Genomic DNA, 16108 nt, shown 5'->3' with positions numbered 1-16108 from the left:
TGTCACCATTCCATAAGTGTGTTATGTATCTCAAACCTTCAAACAAATACATTAAATGGTAATTCTTTTTTATTTCCTGAAGATTCTTGTGGATACTGTTTGGGCACTGTCATACCTGACAGATGGAGGTAATGAGCAGATACAGATGGTTATTGATTCAGGGGTTGTGCCATTTCTTGTGCCCCTTCTGAGCCACCAGGAAGTGAAAGTTCAAGTAAGTACTTAAACATTTTTTCTTACTTGTGTAAAGTTTGTATTTGCTATAACCAGTTAACTTGTACAACCAGGCTTCAGTTCTGTCTATAAGCACATTTCTTCAATATTTCTTGTGCTATTTTACTGAATCTGCTTTTGTTGATTTCTAAATCTTCATCTCATCCAGATTCTTTGCTGAGTTGCAGACTCATGTAGCCAATTGTCCTTGAGTCCTTAGACATATCCTCTAAGAACTCCATTGTCATTTCAACCAGACAAAAATGAACATACCATCTTCTCCCACAAACCTGCTCCTCTTCCTATATCCCCTTTCAGTGGACAGCATAGTCCAAGCTAGAAATCTTGATATTCCTCCTCTTGTCTCCCCTCCATTACAAAACCCTGTCAATCCTTATTATATAGCTTTCAAATCTGTTTTCTCCTTGTATCTAGAGCCACTGATTTAGTTCAAGATTTATTTTCTTTCCTCTGGATAATTGCAACAGCTTCCAAACTGCATTTTCTCCTCTCCCTCTCGTTTCTCCTCACTCTAATTAGGGGTACATGGCTGATAGATCTGTTCATCCCACTTCTGCCAAAGTGACTTTCTAGATAGAAATGTGTGCCCGTTAAAGGCCTTTATTAAAATCTTTCTGTGGTGCCAATTTACTAATAGGTAAAAATAGCTGTTAAAAAAGGACCTTTACAATTTTTACTTTAATATTTTTTCCAACTATTTTCCACACAATTTTTCTATATAGTTCCAGTTTTCATAAGACTGTTGCTTAAAGTTCAAAACTACTTTCCAGTTCTGTGAAATGATTTGTGTAAGAATGCAGTAAATTTTAATCATTCACCCTTTGCATTTTTACATTTTCTCAGTATTATAAAAAACATAGTATCAGTTTCATCATAAACAAATTTATAGAAAACATTTTATCCCCACCCCAGACAGCAGCACTCAGAGCGGTTGGCAACATAGTGACAGGTACCGACGAGCAGACCCAGGTTGTGCTCAACTGCGATGTCCTGTCACACTTCCCAAATCTCTTATCACACCCAAAAGAGAAGATAAATAAGGTAAGGCGTATAACAGCCTTGTCAGTGCATTTCTTTCTCTTTGTAGATCTCAATTTTGACTGCCTTCTTGTTTCTGTTTCTGTTCCTGTTTGCTTGTGATTCTCTTCAAAACCACTCTAGTTAAGATGAGAATTATTTCAAATCACCTCTGCAGTTATTTTGTTTCAGTTTTTAATTGCTTGCTATTAAGTGCTGCCATGATCATCACAGAATAAAATTATTTGTATATTAACCAATGTTTTTATTTCAGTAGATTGAGCAGTAGCAAATTAGTAGCCACTAGGTGAGAGTACATATAAAATTTTCCATTGGGTGGCCGGTATCTTTTTTTTTTTTTCTTTTTTTGCTGGTGTGTTTTATAAACACATAGATCATAGATCTATGATAGGTCTAGAAATAGATCATAGTTTAATCTCCCTATGAAATTAGATTGAACGAAAAACTGCAGTGCCTAAATTAAAGGATCATTAAAATTGCTTTTTTAAAAAAAAAGATTTTAAGCTTAAGATACAATCTTACTGTTAAATATGTACTTAAGTACTTCAGTCTTCATGTCTGGCTTATTTCACATTGCATGTTTTCAAGGTTCATCCATGTTGGAGCATGTATCAGAACTTCATTCCTTTTTATGGCTGAATAAATATTCCATTGTGCCTATATACCATATTTTGTTTATTCATCTATTTGTTGATGGATACTTGGATTGTTTCTACCTTTTGGCTACTATGAATAGTATTGCTGCTAGGAACATTGGTTTGAGTCCCTGCTTTTAGTTCCTTTGGGTATATATCTATGAGGAGAAGTGTCAAGTCATATGGTAATTGCATGTTCAAGTTTTTGAGGAACCACCAAGCTCTTTTCCATAGGAGCTGCACCATTTTACATTCCTACAAGCAATGTTATGAGGGATCCAGTTCCTTTTTTAAATTATTATTATAGCCACCCAGTACTGTGAAGTGGGGTCTCGTGATTTTGATTTGCATTTAATTTAATACAGTTTTATCTGCCTGAAATGCCACTATCCCTCAAACTAACAAAACTGATCATTTCTTCTTTGTCATAATTATATTTATATAGTTGCATGACTATAATTTGACAGTTGGATTCTTTTTAAATATTTATTTATTCATTCATTCATTCATTCATTCATTTTGTCTGCTCCGGGTCCCAGTTGTGGTATGTGGAATCTGAGTTTCCTGACCAGGTATTGAACCCAGGCCACAGCAGTGAAAGCGCCGAATCCTAATCACTAGACCACCAGGGTATTCTCCTACAATCTTTTCATTGTAGAGGAGGACGAAGATACACATTTGACACTAAACTTATAATAAACCTATTTGTTCGTGACATAAATCATTTAAGGTTACAATAAAATTTGTTATATAGACCATCCTAGACTAGTTAGAAGCTTAAGTTCTAAATATATCTTGCAAGTAAACAATTTTTTTAATTATTTATTTTCTTTATATTTTTGGCCGCACTGGGTCTTAGTTGTGGCACGTGGGATCTTTGTTGAGGCATGCGGGATCTTCCGTTGGGGTGCTCTGGCTTCTCTCTAGTTGTGGCATGCGGGTTTTCTCTATCTAGTTGTGGCGTGCGGGCTCCAGAGCATGTGGGCTCTATAGTTTTGTGGCACGCGTGCTCTCTCGTTGAGGCACGCAAGCTCAGTAGTTGTGGCGTGTGGGCTTAGTTGCCCCATGGCATTTGGGATCTTCCCAGACCAGGGATCGGACCCACGTCCCCTGCATTGGAAGGCAGATTCTTTACCACTGGACCACCAGAGAAGTCCCTGCAAGTAAATATTTTTACAATAAAATAATTCACCTTTCTTAGAAGTAGTTTTAACGCAAAGTATTAGGAAATTCAGTCTTCTATTTATTTCTATCATCTGTCTTTTAGAGGGAGCTCATGCACCAAAAATACAAGGTCCACGAGTAAAGACTTTTGTCTGTTTTTTTCACCGCCATATCACCATTGTCTAAAATAGTGCCTCCGGTATAGTCCTAGGTATCTATATTATCGAAGGTTATGCTAGGTTAATGGGCCCAGATATTATGGATAGAAGTTTCCTTATATGTTTAAAATGGGAGATTCTGTATAACCTAATCACTCTTAGATGTGTTTCCCTTAATGCAGCTGAGGTGACTTGTTCCTGTATATATAAACTACATTAAAATAAAAATATAAACACATTAAAGGTACAATTTTTCAAATAAAGTTGCCCTTTATTTTGTTCAATTATAGGAAGCAGTGTGGTTCCTTTCCAACATTACAGCAGGCAACCAGCAACAAGTTCAAGCTGTAATAGATGCTGGGTTAATCCCTATGATTATTCATCAACTTGCCAAGGTCAGTCATTGTTATGAGTTCATCATGTCTGTTAATATATTATAACCAAGACTGTTTGACCAAAAAATTCACTTTAACATTTCTTTTTTAACCTTCAGGGGGACTTTGGAACACAAAAAGAAGCTGCTTGGGCAATTAGCAACTTAACGATAAGTGGCAGAAAAGATCAAGTGAGTTTGGAAAAAAACTGTTAATAGTTGTTAATACTGGAAAGCATACTACTCTCTTAGGTTTAGGAGTTGTTGATTGTTTATTAGCACTGTACTGTGTTCTTTTGGGGGAAAAGATAATTATATTAATAAGAGTATCTCTTCTCTTCTGTTGTCTAGGTTGAGTACCTTGTACAGCAGAATGTAATACCACCATTCTGTAATTTACTGTCAGTAAAAGATTCTCAAGTTGTTCAGGTGGTTCTAGATGGTCTGAAAAACATTCTGATAATGGCTGGTGATGAAGCAAGCACAATAGCTGAAATAATAGAAGAATGCGGAGGTAAGAGGGTTGATTAAAGAAAAATAGTTGAGCACTGGAACTCTGAAACATTAGTTCCTTTAAAGACAGCTAATTAGAAAGAAAACTTAGGATATATTGCTATTAATATTAACATCATCCAAGGATGCTGCTATTCTTTGTTTGCTATATTAGTAGTCCAAGAAGACTTTCCAGAAAACAACCAGTTGTGAAAGTCACGCCATAACATTCCTAGAGATTGACAATGCTTTTCAGGAAACACAAATACTCCTCCTGAAGTCACATTGCATAAGAGCAAATTAAAAGCTCTGAAAACCACTATAATAGAGAAACTTACAGGCTTTGTTTAATCCAGCATTTCTCAAACTCCTTGACAGTAAAACACTTGTTTTCGTGTTATACCTATTATCATGTGATTCTGTGGACCTCACTTTGTGAAATATTATTCCATATATTGGAATAGGTTATGGAAAAGGTTAATGATTTCACAGTCATCTAGATATTTTGTTTCAGTCTTATGATTGCTAGAACTCCATGCTAGGGATATTACTACAGAAATTACTTTGAAATTTTAATAAGAAAGAACTGTGATTTGAAATACTATATCATTATTTTCTCTGTTAATGACATATGAAGCATATATTTTAAAATTCTGTTTTTAAAGGTGCCTGTTCAATGTGTACTAAATTGCTCAAACCTTAAATTAGCTTATCTTAATGTCATATTTTATTTTATACGTTTTGTTGACTTAATTTGTTCGATTATACTACCGAGTTAATTTTTTTAAGAGAAAACAAATGTGATAGCATCATAGAATGTTCACACTGGAAGTATTTTCTTAATAACAAGAAGAAAATATTCTGGAGATGTTAAGGAGTTTTGTCCACGGTCAGGAAGTAGTTAGTGATAGAAGCATAATTAAAAGCCAGATCTTCTTACTGTACTACTATTAATTCACTGTTTATTCTGTTTTAAGATGTTTTACTTTTTAAATAATTTGAAATGAACATTGTAGTCTGGTTCAGAACAACTTAACCCAGAAAGTTTGAGCTTGTTACTCCAGCTTTTTATCAAGATAGTTGCTTCTGTCTATGAGCTAAATACTTATAATTAGGATACATATTTACTTAGCATTTTATGATTTTATAAGGCACTCTACATCCATTATCTTTGACACCTATTTTCCCATTTTTCTGGTTTGAATATTACTATATAAAAAATGAAACTATTTCAAAATAACTTAGCAAAAAAGACATTTCAAGGAAGAATATTTATTACTAAGGATTTAATAGACTTATGTACATGATACATGGAGTAAATATATTGGGAATATAAATAAAGGCATTCTATAGTTACTTTTCTGAAAAAATATTTCCCAGATTCACTGTAGCTATAGGACGTAAGCACCCTATTCATTTTTTTTTTTTTAAGAAATTATTTCAGGGACTTCCCTGGTGGTCCAGTGGTTAAGACACTGTGCTTCCACTGCAGGGGGCATGGGTTCGATCCCTGATTGGGGAAGTTCCACATGCCCCATCATGCGGCCAAAAAAAAAAAAAGAAATTTACTTCAAAATTTAAAGTTTTATCTTATATTTATATCAATCATTAAGTAACATTTGGAAAACAAACAGAAGGATAAAAATTACTGTATGCAACAGTATGATTATATTAAAGGAGTCCTGGTGGGGGGGTGGCAGAGATCTTGGTTCTAGTTCTGTCACTAACTTGCCATGTAACCTGAAATAAATCCCCTTACATCTCTGTGCCACAGCTTCCTCATCTGTCAAATGGGGTATTTAGGTTTTTTTAAGCTGCCTACCTCAGGGACCAGGATACCTCTAGTGCTTCTAAAGAGGAAGAAATTAGTGGGATGCTGGCCCTCTAACCAGAGCAGCTCAGGGTTTTATCTGTATTTTAGATGAACTGTCATCTTTGGAGGGTGGTGGGAGGGTGTTCTGAGTTCTTTAGGATTTTCCATGATTACAATGAGCACAATTTTTATTAGTATGTGCCTAATTATTTTGACTATTTTATTTTTATCAGGTTTGGAGAAAATTGAAGTTTTACAGCAGCATGAAAATGAAGACATATATAAATTAGCATTTGAAATCATAGATCAGTATTTCTCTGGTGATGATGTAAGTATATATTAAAGTATGATGTGTCTACATGTACATTAAATTCTATACATAAAGTAAATTTTCTAAGAATTTTTCATGACTAAATTTATACTGTATTTCTGTCACCTTGTTGCTTTTGTAGTTTGTTAAATGGGAAGAAATGGTAATTATAGAAATGATGTATGTTCAGATAGGTAAAGTAAATCTACAGATACAGGAACTAAAGCATGGGGCAATTTTTAAATGTGTGTTCAATTTTTAATTGTTAGATTTCTTAATAACATTGTTGATTTACTTAAAATATTTTTTAGGTGACAAAAACATTGATATGGAATTCTCTCCTAAGAAGTAAAGCAATTCTGCTTACACTGTAATGTATAGTATCTTAACATAATAAAGACTTTTTTCTTGTTTATTATAGATTGATGAAGATCCTAGCCTCATTCCTGAAGCAACACAAGGAGGTACTTACAACTTTGACCCAACAGCCAACCTTCAAACAAAAGAATTTAATTTTTAAGTTCAATTGAGTGCAGCATCTTTCCCACATTCAATATGAAGCACCACCAGATGGCTACCAAATGACAAGAACAACAAATACAAAAGGCTCCAAAACATACATGCCTCTTTGTTTTGATGCTTCTAAAGCAAGCCATGTCTCAGTCACTTTGCAGTTGCCAAAAGTCACTATCCACATGGACTGTAAATGCATATGCATGATTTCCTAAACTGTTTTAGAATTCTCCTTAACAATCTCAACTACCCTATTTTTCCCTGTTCCCTGGTGCCACACGCTGACAACCGCAGTCTCCAGTTTAGAATATTCTGTAGTGGTGGCATGTCAGCTGCCCACTTGATATTCCTTTGGAAAATGGTGCGCTATGGATCAAGACACTTTGGTATGACACATACACATGTTGGAAGACTTTAAAGAGGTGCAGTCTGATCTGAGCCTCCATCATTGTCCTCCACAAACATATTTTCATACTCTTTATGTGGAAGAATAGATTTTAAAGTACAAGCCAAATGATTTTCATTGGTGGAACTGACACAAACAAAAAGTAACTTAAAAAAAAAGAAACTTGGTTATTGATTTAAACAGATAAGTTTTAAAAAACTGTACTTCATCTACCAGTAATTGATGTGTTTATTATCTGCCTCAGAAGCCAGGGTTGGAGGAAGAACTTTAGCTATGGATGGTAATGCTTTCGCCATTATACCTAATTTTTGAGAACAGCAAGCCCTATTTGACCACTCACTTCAGCCTGTGTGTTCCTGCTGTTTTGAAGTAATCAAATGCTGTGCATGGTATTTTACCTGAGCTGCAACCTGTTACGGACTTGAACTTCTGTTTAAGTTGAAAGCAAGAGTCCCTGACTATAAAGAAAAAAAATAAATAAATAAAAACAAAACCACAAAATTCTGAAGTACCCATTGGTGATATTAAAAAAGAAAATCTTGCTTTCAGCTTTCAGGAGTTAATATTTTTCGTTTTAAATTGATAAATTGGGTATGGTTGATTTATATTGGGTTTAAACTGTGGAGCTTTCATGTTTACTGTAATTTAGTCTTAAAATATTTTTTACTTAGTAACCAGTGCTTTTGATAATGTGGTTGGCAACAAAACAACAACTATTTAGAAGTATCATAAAACTTCATTCATTGATTATTGGAAAGTTCATTCAGATCCTACTCTAAAAGCATATTCACATATAAAAAGATTCAGACAAGGATCTGCATAGAGGAATAATCTGCAGTTATTTAACATAAACCTGATTTGCAGTGATCTTTAAGTAATTCTGCAAAATCTGGTATTGCTATGTAAAGTCATTGCTTTTGGTAAATTGTCTGACCCAGCTATTCATGATAGAATTTGAAATTTTGTAAACGAATAATTTGTGCTGTCACAGGAATGGTTTTGTTGCTATTGTTTACTGGGTATAATTTCCCAATGCATTGATGTGAAGGGATAGAAAATCTAAACTAATTTAGTTATCCGATGGGGGGGGTGTGTATTTACTGTGATGAAGATGAGACAGATGCCATCAGAGCTTTGTGAATCAGCGGGGGTGTTTTCACTGATAAACAACACATAGCAGGTGTGCATTCATTACAAATATATGTATCTGCCAAGGTGGAGCCACTTTAAAGAGTGAGTTTTGTCTTGTATCTAAAGTGGATACAAGAGTATGTTTAAACTGCAAGATTTTTACTTGCTAGAGAATCTGTTTTAATATAGTGGTTTGGCCTCTGATTATTTATAGGTTTTATAAATTTTAGAATCAATTTCTCTTTAAGGTGGCTCAGATTTTTCAACTCTTGTGCACATAAAATTGAGTTGAAGTTCATTGTGCCTTTTTTTCTTTATCCAAATTTTGAGTTAAAGCTTCATATGGTAACTGCATCCTGTTCAGTAGTCTAAATTTTTGAAACTGTGTGGTGTTCACTAAAAGTAGGAATAACAAAGTCAAAGCTAATTAAGGTCACAAACTTCGGTGAAACCCTTGAAGTCCAAATCTTCTCAATATTGTGAATTGTACCCCTTCCAGTTTACTTTCTTCTGGACTCTCCATACTTACTGACAGTTACCTTTTAAATTTTGCACACATTGAAATTAAATTGGGCCTCTACTGTGCCGATTCCTATTTCCTCTTGTGTTTTAAGTGCAAACTAACATAAGTGAACATTAGCATCAAGTAGTGCAGACATACGTATGCATTGGCTTGATCCAATTTGTTGTGACCTTATCAGTTTGGAAATGGAAATGCAAAATTTCGTAGGTAAAGGAAACTAAGTATATTGCTGCACTTTTAAGTTTTCAAAACAGTGTTGAAAAATTGCATTGTTTTTATTTTTTTTTAACTCAGTTAAAAAAGACTAAAACATTCTTTCAAAAGAGGCATCTAAATGTGTTCCTAATTTTGTATATGGGCTTAGGTTTTGTAACCAATAAAAAAGCTGCTATCAAATATGATAAAACATTGAAGAACTTATTTTTGAAAGTATCTTAATTTCCTTTTGCCTTCATCATCACATGGTGTTCTCTCTATGTATCTCAGGTTTAAATACCACAACTCATAGAAAGCCCATTTGAGATGATAGTGTAATTATGACTTTCATAAAACAAAAATTCAAGCTTTATTTAAGGCCTGTCTAATCCTTGAAAATAAGAACTTTGGAAGACAGTCATTGAAGTAAGGTTGAGGCTCTAAATGAAATCTTGGATTAATTGAAAGAACAAAGGAGGAGCCAAACCTTCTAGTATACAGGTATTTTTACTTTCATATAATGACACTTCAAAGTATTTCTGAAAGAACTCAGTATATAAGTAAATAAGTTACAATACTGCTATTTAATCTTGCCATAATTTACTTCAGAAGGGTTGTCCTTCTGAGGAGATTAATTAATTAATTATTGCAAGTAAAAATTTGTGAATCTCAGTTGTCTTACAGTGATGGTTATGAATTTTCTTAACTGTAGTTGAACTGGGGGTTTTAATTAAATCTATTTGGAGAAAGGGAGTATAATTTCTGTACATTAAGCTGTAAGTCTTAAGGCATATAGGCCAAGGAGTTCTCTCTTTTACCCACCACTCATTTGTCTAAAGTGTAAAAGGAACTCTTCATATAAATGTTGTACTTAGTTAAATAAGTGAAAAACTGGTAGAATGCTTCTCAAAAGCACAATATATAGTTGAGGTTCTATCTGTACATACCTATATACAGTTGACCCTGGAACAACATGGGTTTGAACTGCATGGGTCCACATATGTGTGGATTTTTTTCAATAGTAAATACTGTAGTACTACACGATCGGCAGTTGGTTGAATCCTCGGATGTGGCACCACTTACACAAAGGAACCGCTGTATGGACAAACTGTATGTGGGGCGCTGATTATAACTTACAGGCGGAGTTTCGACTATGTAGAGGGTCAGCCCCTCTAAGCCCTGCGTTGTTCAAAGGTCAACTATATAGGTGGGCTCAGTACTCTATAAAGAGGAAGTGTTTAGGAAAATGGATGTGGGACTGCAGCCTGTTCACATCCTTAGCCTCTTCATTTGCCCATGAAATTCCTCAACTAACTTTAACGTAAGTCGGGGTTTTTCAAACCCTTCAATATTGACATTTTAGGGAATTCCCTGGCCGTCCAGTGGTTAGGACTCCGCATTTTCACTGCTGTGGGCCCAGGTTTGATCCCTGGTCAGTGAACTAAGATACCGCAAGCTGCATAGTGCAGCCAAAAAAAAAAAAAAATTGACATTTTAGGCTAGATAATTCTTTGTTGTGGGAGGCTGTCCTGTGTATTGTAGGGTGCTTAGTGGCATCCTTAGGCTCTGCCCACTAGCTGTGGGTAGTACCTCTCCACCTTCCAGGCAGGACAACTAAAAATGTCTCAAGACACTGCCAAATGTTTCCTGGGGGCCAGAACTGCCCCAAGGTGTGAACCGTTGGCCTAAATCAATTCAGGTAGAAAACTTCTCCAAAGGAGAGAGCCTAAATCATGCCTTTTTGTTCTATGAATAGTGCCAGGCTTTTTTTCAGATACATAGGATTAAAAAATGAGACAAAAAATGTGCCTTTTCTTCATTCTCAGTTTTAGAAGAAAGCAGAGCTATACCTAACCACATTTCCCAAATCCCCTGTGGGTGGTGCTGAGCCCGTCTACTGCAAAGGACTTGGATAGGAATGGGAATGTGGAATAACTAGTTACCCTCTTAAATGTATCCTGTGTCTAAAAGAAGTGTGAAACAACCAAATGTGTTGATTGCTTTTTGTCTTCTCAGCACTGCCCTGTAGCAGTGTTTTTCAAACTTGTTTAGTTGAAGATATTGAAGTTCTCTGAGAAAGCTGGGGTTGGAGCAGAAAAATCACAGCATAGTTTGAAAAACACTTCTTTGAAGCATTATGAGAGAGTGGCCTCATCAGGAGACTTACAAGTTTATTAAAAATGATTAAAAGCAGGGGATCAGTGGCTGAGCAGAGCTATAAAGGATGTGTTCCCTGCAGGGAATTTCTTCTACAACATCCCTCTTCCCAACTCTGAAGAACTGCCTGCCATCCACCTTCTTGAGTAATTCCCTTTTTTAAAACTGTGGTCCCTGAAGAAAAATGGGACCTTGTGCCAAGTAATGTGTGAAGCTGCAAGAGAAGCCGGCCATCTTCACAGGACAGCCATTTTACTTGATGGTAAGGAAGACAGTTTTATGTACTATAAGCCTGCGTGTTAGAGAGTAAAGGACACATTTTGCATAATGTTTTAAAGATAAAATCAGGGTTTTTTTGAGGCAGGCCATTTTTATGGACACATTCCTACAGGACTAGGAGTCAGAAGAGTTTGAGAAGTAAATGGTGAGGCACTCACTCCAAGTGGGCCAGTTCTACTTGTGGAATAGCTTCAGTTGTGACCAAGTCTTTTCTTAATATTGAATAGAAGTCACCACTCTTTTTTTTTTTTTTTTTTTTTTGCTGTACGCGGGCCTCTCACTGTTGTGGCCTCTCCCGTTGCGGAGCACAGGCTCCAGACGCGCAGGCTCAGCGGCCATGGCTCTCGGGCCCAGCTGCTCCGCGGCACGTGGGATCTTCCCGGACCGGGCCACGAATCCGTGTCCCCTGCATCGGCAGGCGGACTCAACCACTGCGCCACCAGGGAAGCCCAACCACTGTTAAATGACCATCATTATAAATTAACTGTTTTCGATTCTGAGTAGACTTCTAGTTATTCCCAAATAGCAGAAGACACAGATCTGTTTTTATCAGCTTCCTTCCTCAACCTGAACACTCCATGCATTTTAGCCAACCTGCTTATAAAGTCCTTCCTGGACCTGGTTCCTGTCGGCTTCGCAAATTCCAAGGACCCCACGAATGGAGTGTGGTGTGGCTAGTTTCTGGGTACAATGGAACGGGAACATTCCATTATCTGGCCATTTAATTTTGTTAATGTGGAGGAGATTGTTTCAATTATTTTACAAGCTTCATCACAATTAAATTTATGATCAAGTAACAGCCTCAGTTCCCTTTGTTTTCAGCTCTCTTCTTCCCAGTACTTAGGCATTTACATTTTTAAAACCTAAATAAAAGAATTTATAAATTTCATTTTATTGATTTCAGCCCAGTTTTCTTCATAATAAGAAAAGATTCCATATCTATATGTATCCTTTCCATGCCTTCAGTCTTTTATAAGTAAATTTTGACTAAGCCTTTAGGAACATTCAAATATTTCTTGAGCATCCTATCTCCAGCCAGGTACTGTGCTAGGGCGCAGGGTCCACACACATGAATAAGAGTAAAACAGTTATGACAAATGTTAGAAAAAAAAGATACACAATGATACATAATAGAGGGAATCAGTCTCGTTAGGAAGGTGATAATCAGGCTGGCAGAGTTCTTACTAAGTGCCGGCCACTGGCTTGAGTGCTTGAGAAGTACCAACTCAGCCCTCAACAACTCTATGATGAAGGTTCTATTATCAGGCAGAGGAAGGTTAAGTTTGCCAAAAATTACACAGCTTATAGTGGTGAAGGAAAAGCAGAGTTAATAGAGCAGATTCACTGGAAACTCTTTTCTGGCAGAAGAAACAGTACATACAAAGTAGGAAGCAGCATGGGAGTCCAGGGAGGGAAAGAAAGTACAGCTGGAGCCAAGATGATAGTGGGGAGGAGGACTACCGGGGCAGGGGAGGGGCTGAAGAGACAGGCAGGTGCTATACCACATGCCTGTAAGTCATGTAAAGAAACTTTGGTGTTCTAAGAGCAATGGTAAATCATTATTAAGCAAGGGTGATGACAGGAGAATTGTGTTCAGTAACAATCATTGGCTGGTAAGGTAAGGACAGGAAATGTACTTTGGGTTTAGTGATGTGTAAGGTCGAAATAGTGTGAAGCCCTGAAGTAAGAGATGGTGAACAGTGGATGGGATCAAGAGATACTTGGCAGCTAAAACAGACAGGAGTAGGCGATGCTTACTGAAGTTTGGGGAGAGGGAAGTATCAAGGATGATTTCTGTGTTTCTGGGTTGCTGTAGCTGATGAATGTAAGTAGAGTAAGATAAGCAACACTGAGGGGGAGTTCCCTGGTGGTCCAGTGGTTAGGACTTGGTGCTTTCACTGCTATGGCTTGGGTTCAATCTCTGGTCGGGGAACTAAGACCCTGCAAGCCTTGAGGCGAGGCCAAAATACAAAAAGAAAAAAAAGGTAAGCAACACTGAGAGAGACTCAGACATAGGGAGTAGAGGGTGATGAATTCAGTTTGGATTGTGTTGAGTGGAGACATCCAAATGACGGTCAAGGAGGGCAACTGGAAATACTGGTCTGGGGCTCAGAGGAAGGGGCCGGGCTAGAGAGATTTGAATCCCCTATTTTGGTGATTATTAAAGCAGGAAGTGAGGGTGAGACTGCCTGGGTTCAGCATTTGGAGTGAGAACAGGGCTTAGGACTGAAGTTCCAGCATTCAAGGGGCATGTAGAGGAGGATGAGCTTGCAAAGGAAACAGAAGGTATGGTTAGGGAGGGGGGAAGAAAAGCTGTGTGTTTTCTCAGAAAACTGAGGGAAAAGAGATTTCAGTGCCCAGTGATGCTGTTGAGAGGTCAAGTAAGGTAAGGAAAGGAAATGTCCTTTGGTTAGTGATGCGGAGGTCACTGGTCACCTTAGTGAGAGCTGTATCACTGCAGTAATGAGGGTGGAAACTAGAGTAGGAAGGACTGAGGAAAGGGCAGAATATGAAGACAGTGAATCTAATCAGTTTCTTAGGCTTTTATTTTGCTCAGAAGGGGAACAGGGCAGGATAGTCGCTAAAGAGTGGTGTGGGGAAATTGATGGGGGAAATCCAGTTGAGAAAGACATTGAATATACAAGAGAAGAGCAGTCATCAATTTTCCAAGTTACAGGAGAGAATCCAAGGCATAGGTGGCAGGATTGGCCATACTCCTTCAGTCAGCAGTTATTTGAGAAACTAGTATATGTCAAACTCTGTAATAGGCGCCAGAGATACAGCAGTAACCAAGCCAGACACCTGGCCTTGTGGAGCTTATACTCTAGTGGCAAGAGACTAACATACATGTATAAATAAATAATTTCATCTAGTGTTAACTGCTATGTAAAAAATGATATGGAGTAACTAAGGGGGAAAGTTTTTGAATTTGTGTTCAATGCCAGAAATCATTTTTTAAATTGTATAAAATACACATAAAATTTCCCATCTTAAACATTTGCAAGTGTACAGTTCAATAGTGTTAAGTGTTTTTATATTGTTGTACAACCACACTCCAGAACTTTTTCATCTTGCAAAATTGAAACTCTATAGCCATTAAACAAGTCACCTTTTCTCCCTCCCCCTAGCCCCTGGCAAATACCATTCTGTATTTCTGTCTCTAGGAGTATGCCTACTTTAGGTGCTTCATATAAGGGGAATCATGCAGTATTTGTCTTTTTGTGACTGGCTTATTTCACATAGCATAATGCCCTCAAGGTTCATCCATGTTGTAGCATATCAGGATTCCCTTTTTATGGTTGAATAATATTCTATTATATGTACAAACCACATTTTAAAACAACAAATGACTTTTTAGCATAAGTACCCTAGTTATATGCTAGTATAAGTATATACTTAAAATTTCATTTTTTTAAAAAATCTGAAATTCAAATTTATCTGAGCATTCTATATTTTACCTGGCTACCCCAAATTGAAAACACATGCTTGATCAATAAGGGTTACAATCTTTTTTAACTCTGACTTCTTTCTCCAGTGCCAAGTCTTTAAGTAACAGAGGCCTATGGAAGGTAGAGGGAGAAGTTTAAAAGCAAACAAAAAGATGAGGAAAAAGTAGAGAGAAAAGGTTAACATGGTGATCGGAACAAAGGGGCACGTCACTCGAGGAGAGCTATACAGTCGTCCCTCGGTATCCACAGGACATTGATTCCAGAAGCCCCCGTGTGTACCAAAATCCTTGCACGTTCAAGTCCTATTAGTTGGCCCTTCCTATCCACAGATGCGAATCCTGCGAATATAGAGGGCCGACTGTAGTTGTCAATATATTAAGTATCCACTCACACTGCAGGGTCAAAAAGCAAAGGCCTTGGGGACACCCAATCATGGGCTCTGGTCTCGGCCCAGCCACTAAGCGTCCTTAGACAAATTAATGTCTGAGCCTCTTTTCACATTTGTAAAATAAGAAAACACTGAACTCCTAGGGTTGTTGTGAAGATAAGATACCACAGGTAAAAGCATCTAGTACTAAGCTGATGTGGCCTATTGCTCCTCTCCCCCATACTCTTTGCTTTTTGGATTAAAAATTTTTTTTAATTTATTTATTTTTGGCTGCGTTGGATCTTCGTTGCTGCGCGTGGGCTTTCTCTAGTTGCGGTGAGCGGGGGCTCCTCTTTGTTGCGGTGTGCAGGCTTCTCATTGCAGTGGCTTCTCTTGTTGCGGAGCACTGGCTCTAGGTGCCCGGGCTTCAATAGTTGTGGCACACGGGGTCAGTAGTTGTGGCTCGTGGGCTCTAGAGCACAGGCTCAGTAGTTGTGGTGCACGGGCTTAGTTGCTCTGTGGCATGTGGGATCTTCCCAGACCAGGGATCCCACCCGTGTTCTCTGCATTGGCAGGCGGATTCTTAACCACTGCGCCACCAGGGAAGTCCCCGCTTTTTGGATTTTTAAGATATAGGGTCAGAGTAAGCCACAAGGGCTTTAAAATGCCTAATGGTGGTTGCTTGCAAGAGCCTAATTAGAACCTTTTGTCCCTAAAATTCTCCCCCCTCTATTGGCAAAATTTCCACCATCTGGATTTCACTTTGTGGTGTAAGGCTTTGAACCTTGTTAAAAATCACACTGCGTCAAATGGTGTGGTCCTATTACCAGTCCCTCGGGCGTGGTCTGGGAATAGGTTTGGTTCCGGCAGT

General features: G+C 37.6%; 1 protein-coding gene across 1 annotated transcript in view; it reads left to right on the top strand.

Moving 5' to 3' along the window:
* KPNA3 (karyopherin subunit alpha 3) overlaps positions 1 to 6737 on the top strand; it is a gene marked incomplete at both ends in the record, with an annotated part of 86546 nt that extends 79809 nt beyond the window's left edge. Inside the window, 7 exons of the mRNA XM_079721687.1 lie at positions 83 to 214; positions 1147 to 1275; positions 3520 to 3624; positions 3723 to 3794; positions 3954 to 4116; positions 6141 to 6235; positions 6639 to 6737. Coding sequence (XP_079577813.1) covers positions 83 to 214; positions 1147 to 1275; positions 3520 to 3624; positions 3723 to 3794; positions 3954 to 4116; positions 6141 to 6235; positions 6639 to 6737 — 795 coding nt within the window. The remainder of the gene's footprint in view (positions 1 to 82; positions 215 to 1146; positions 1276 to 3519; positions 3625 to 3722; positions 3795 to 3953; positions 4117 to 6140; positions 6236 to 6638) is intronic.
* Between the last annotated feature and the right edge of the window lie 9371 nt (positions 6738 to 16108).

The sequence above is a fragment of the Hyperoodon ampullatus genome (assembly GCF_949752795.1).
Source record: "Hyperoodon ampullatus genome assembly, chromosome: 16".
Lineage (NCBI taxonomy): Eukaryota > Metazoa > Chordata > Mammalia > Artiodactyla > Ziphiidae > Hyperoodon > Hyperoodon ampullatus.
This window is presented reverse-complemented; position numbering and strand designations above follow the sequence as displayed.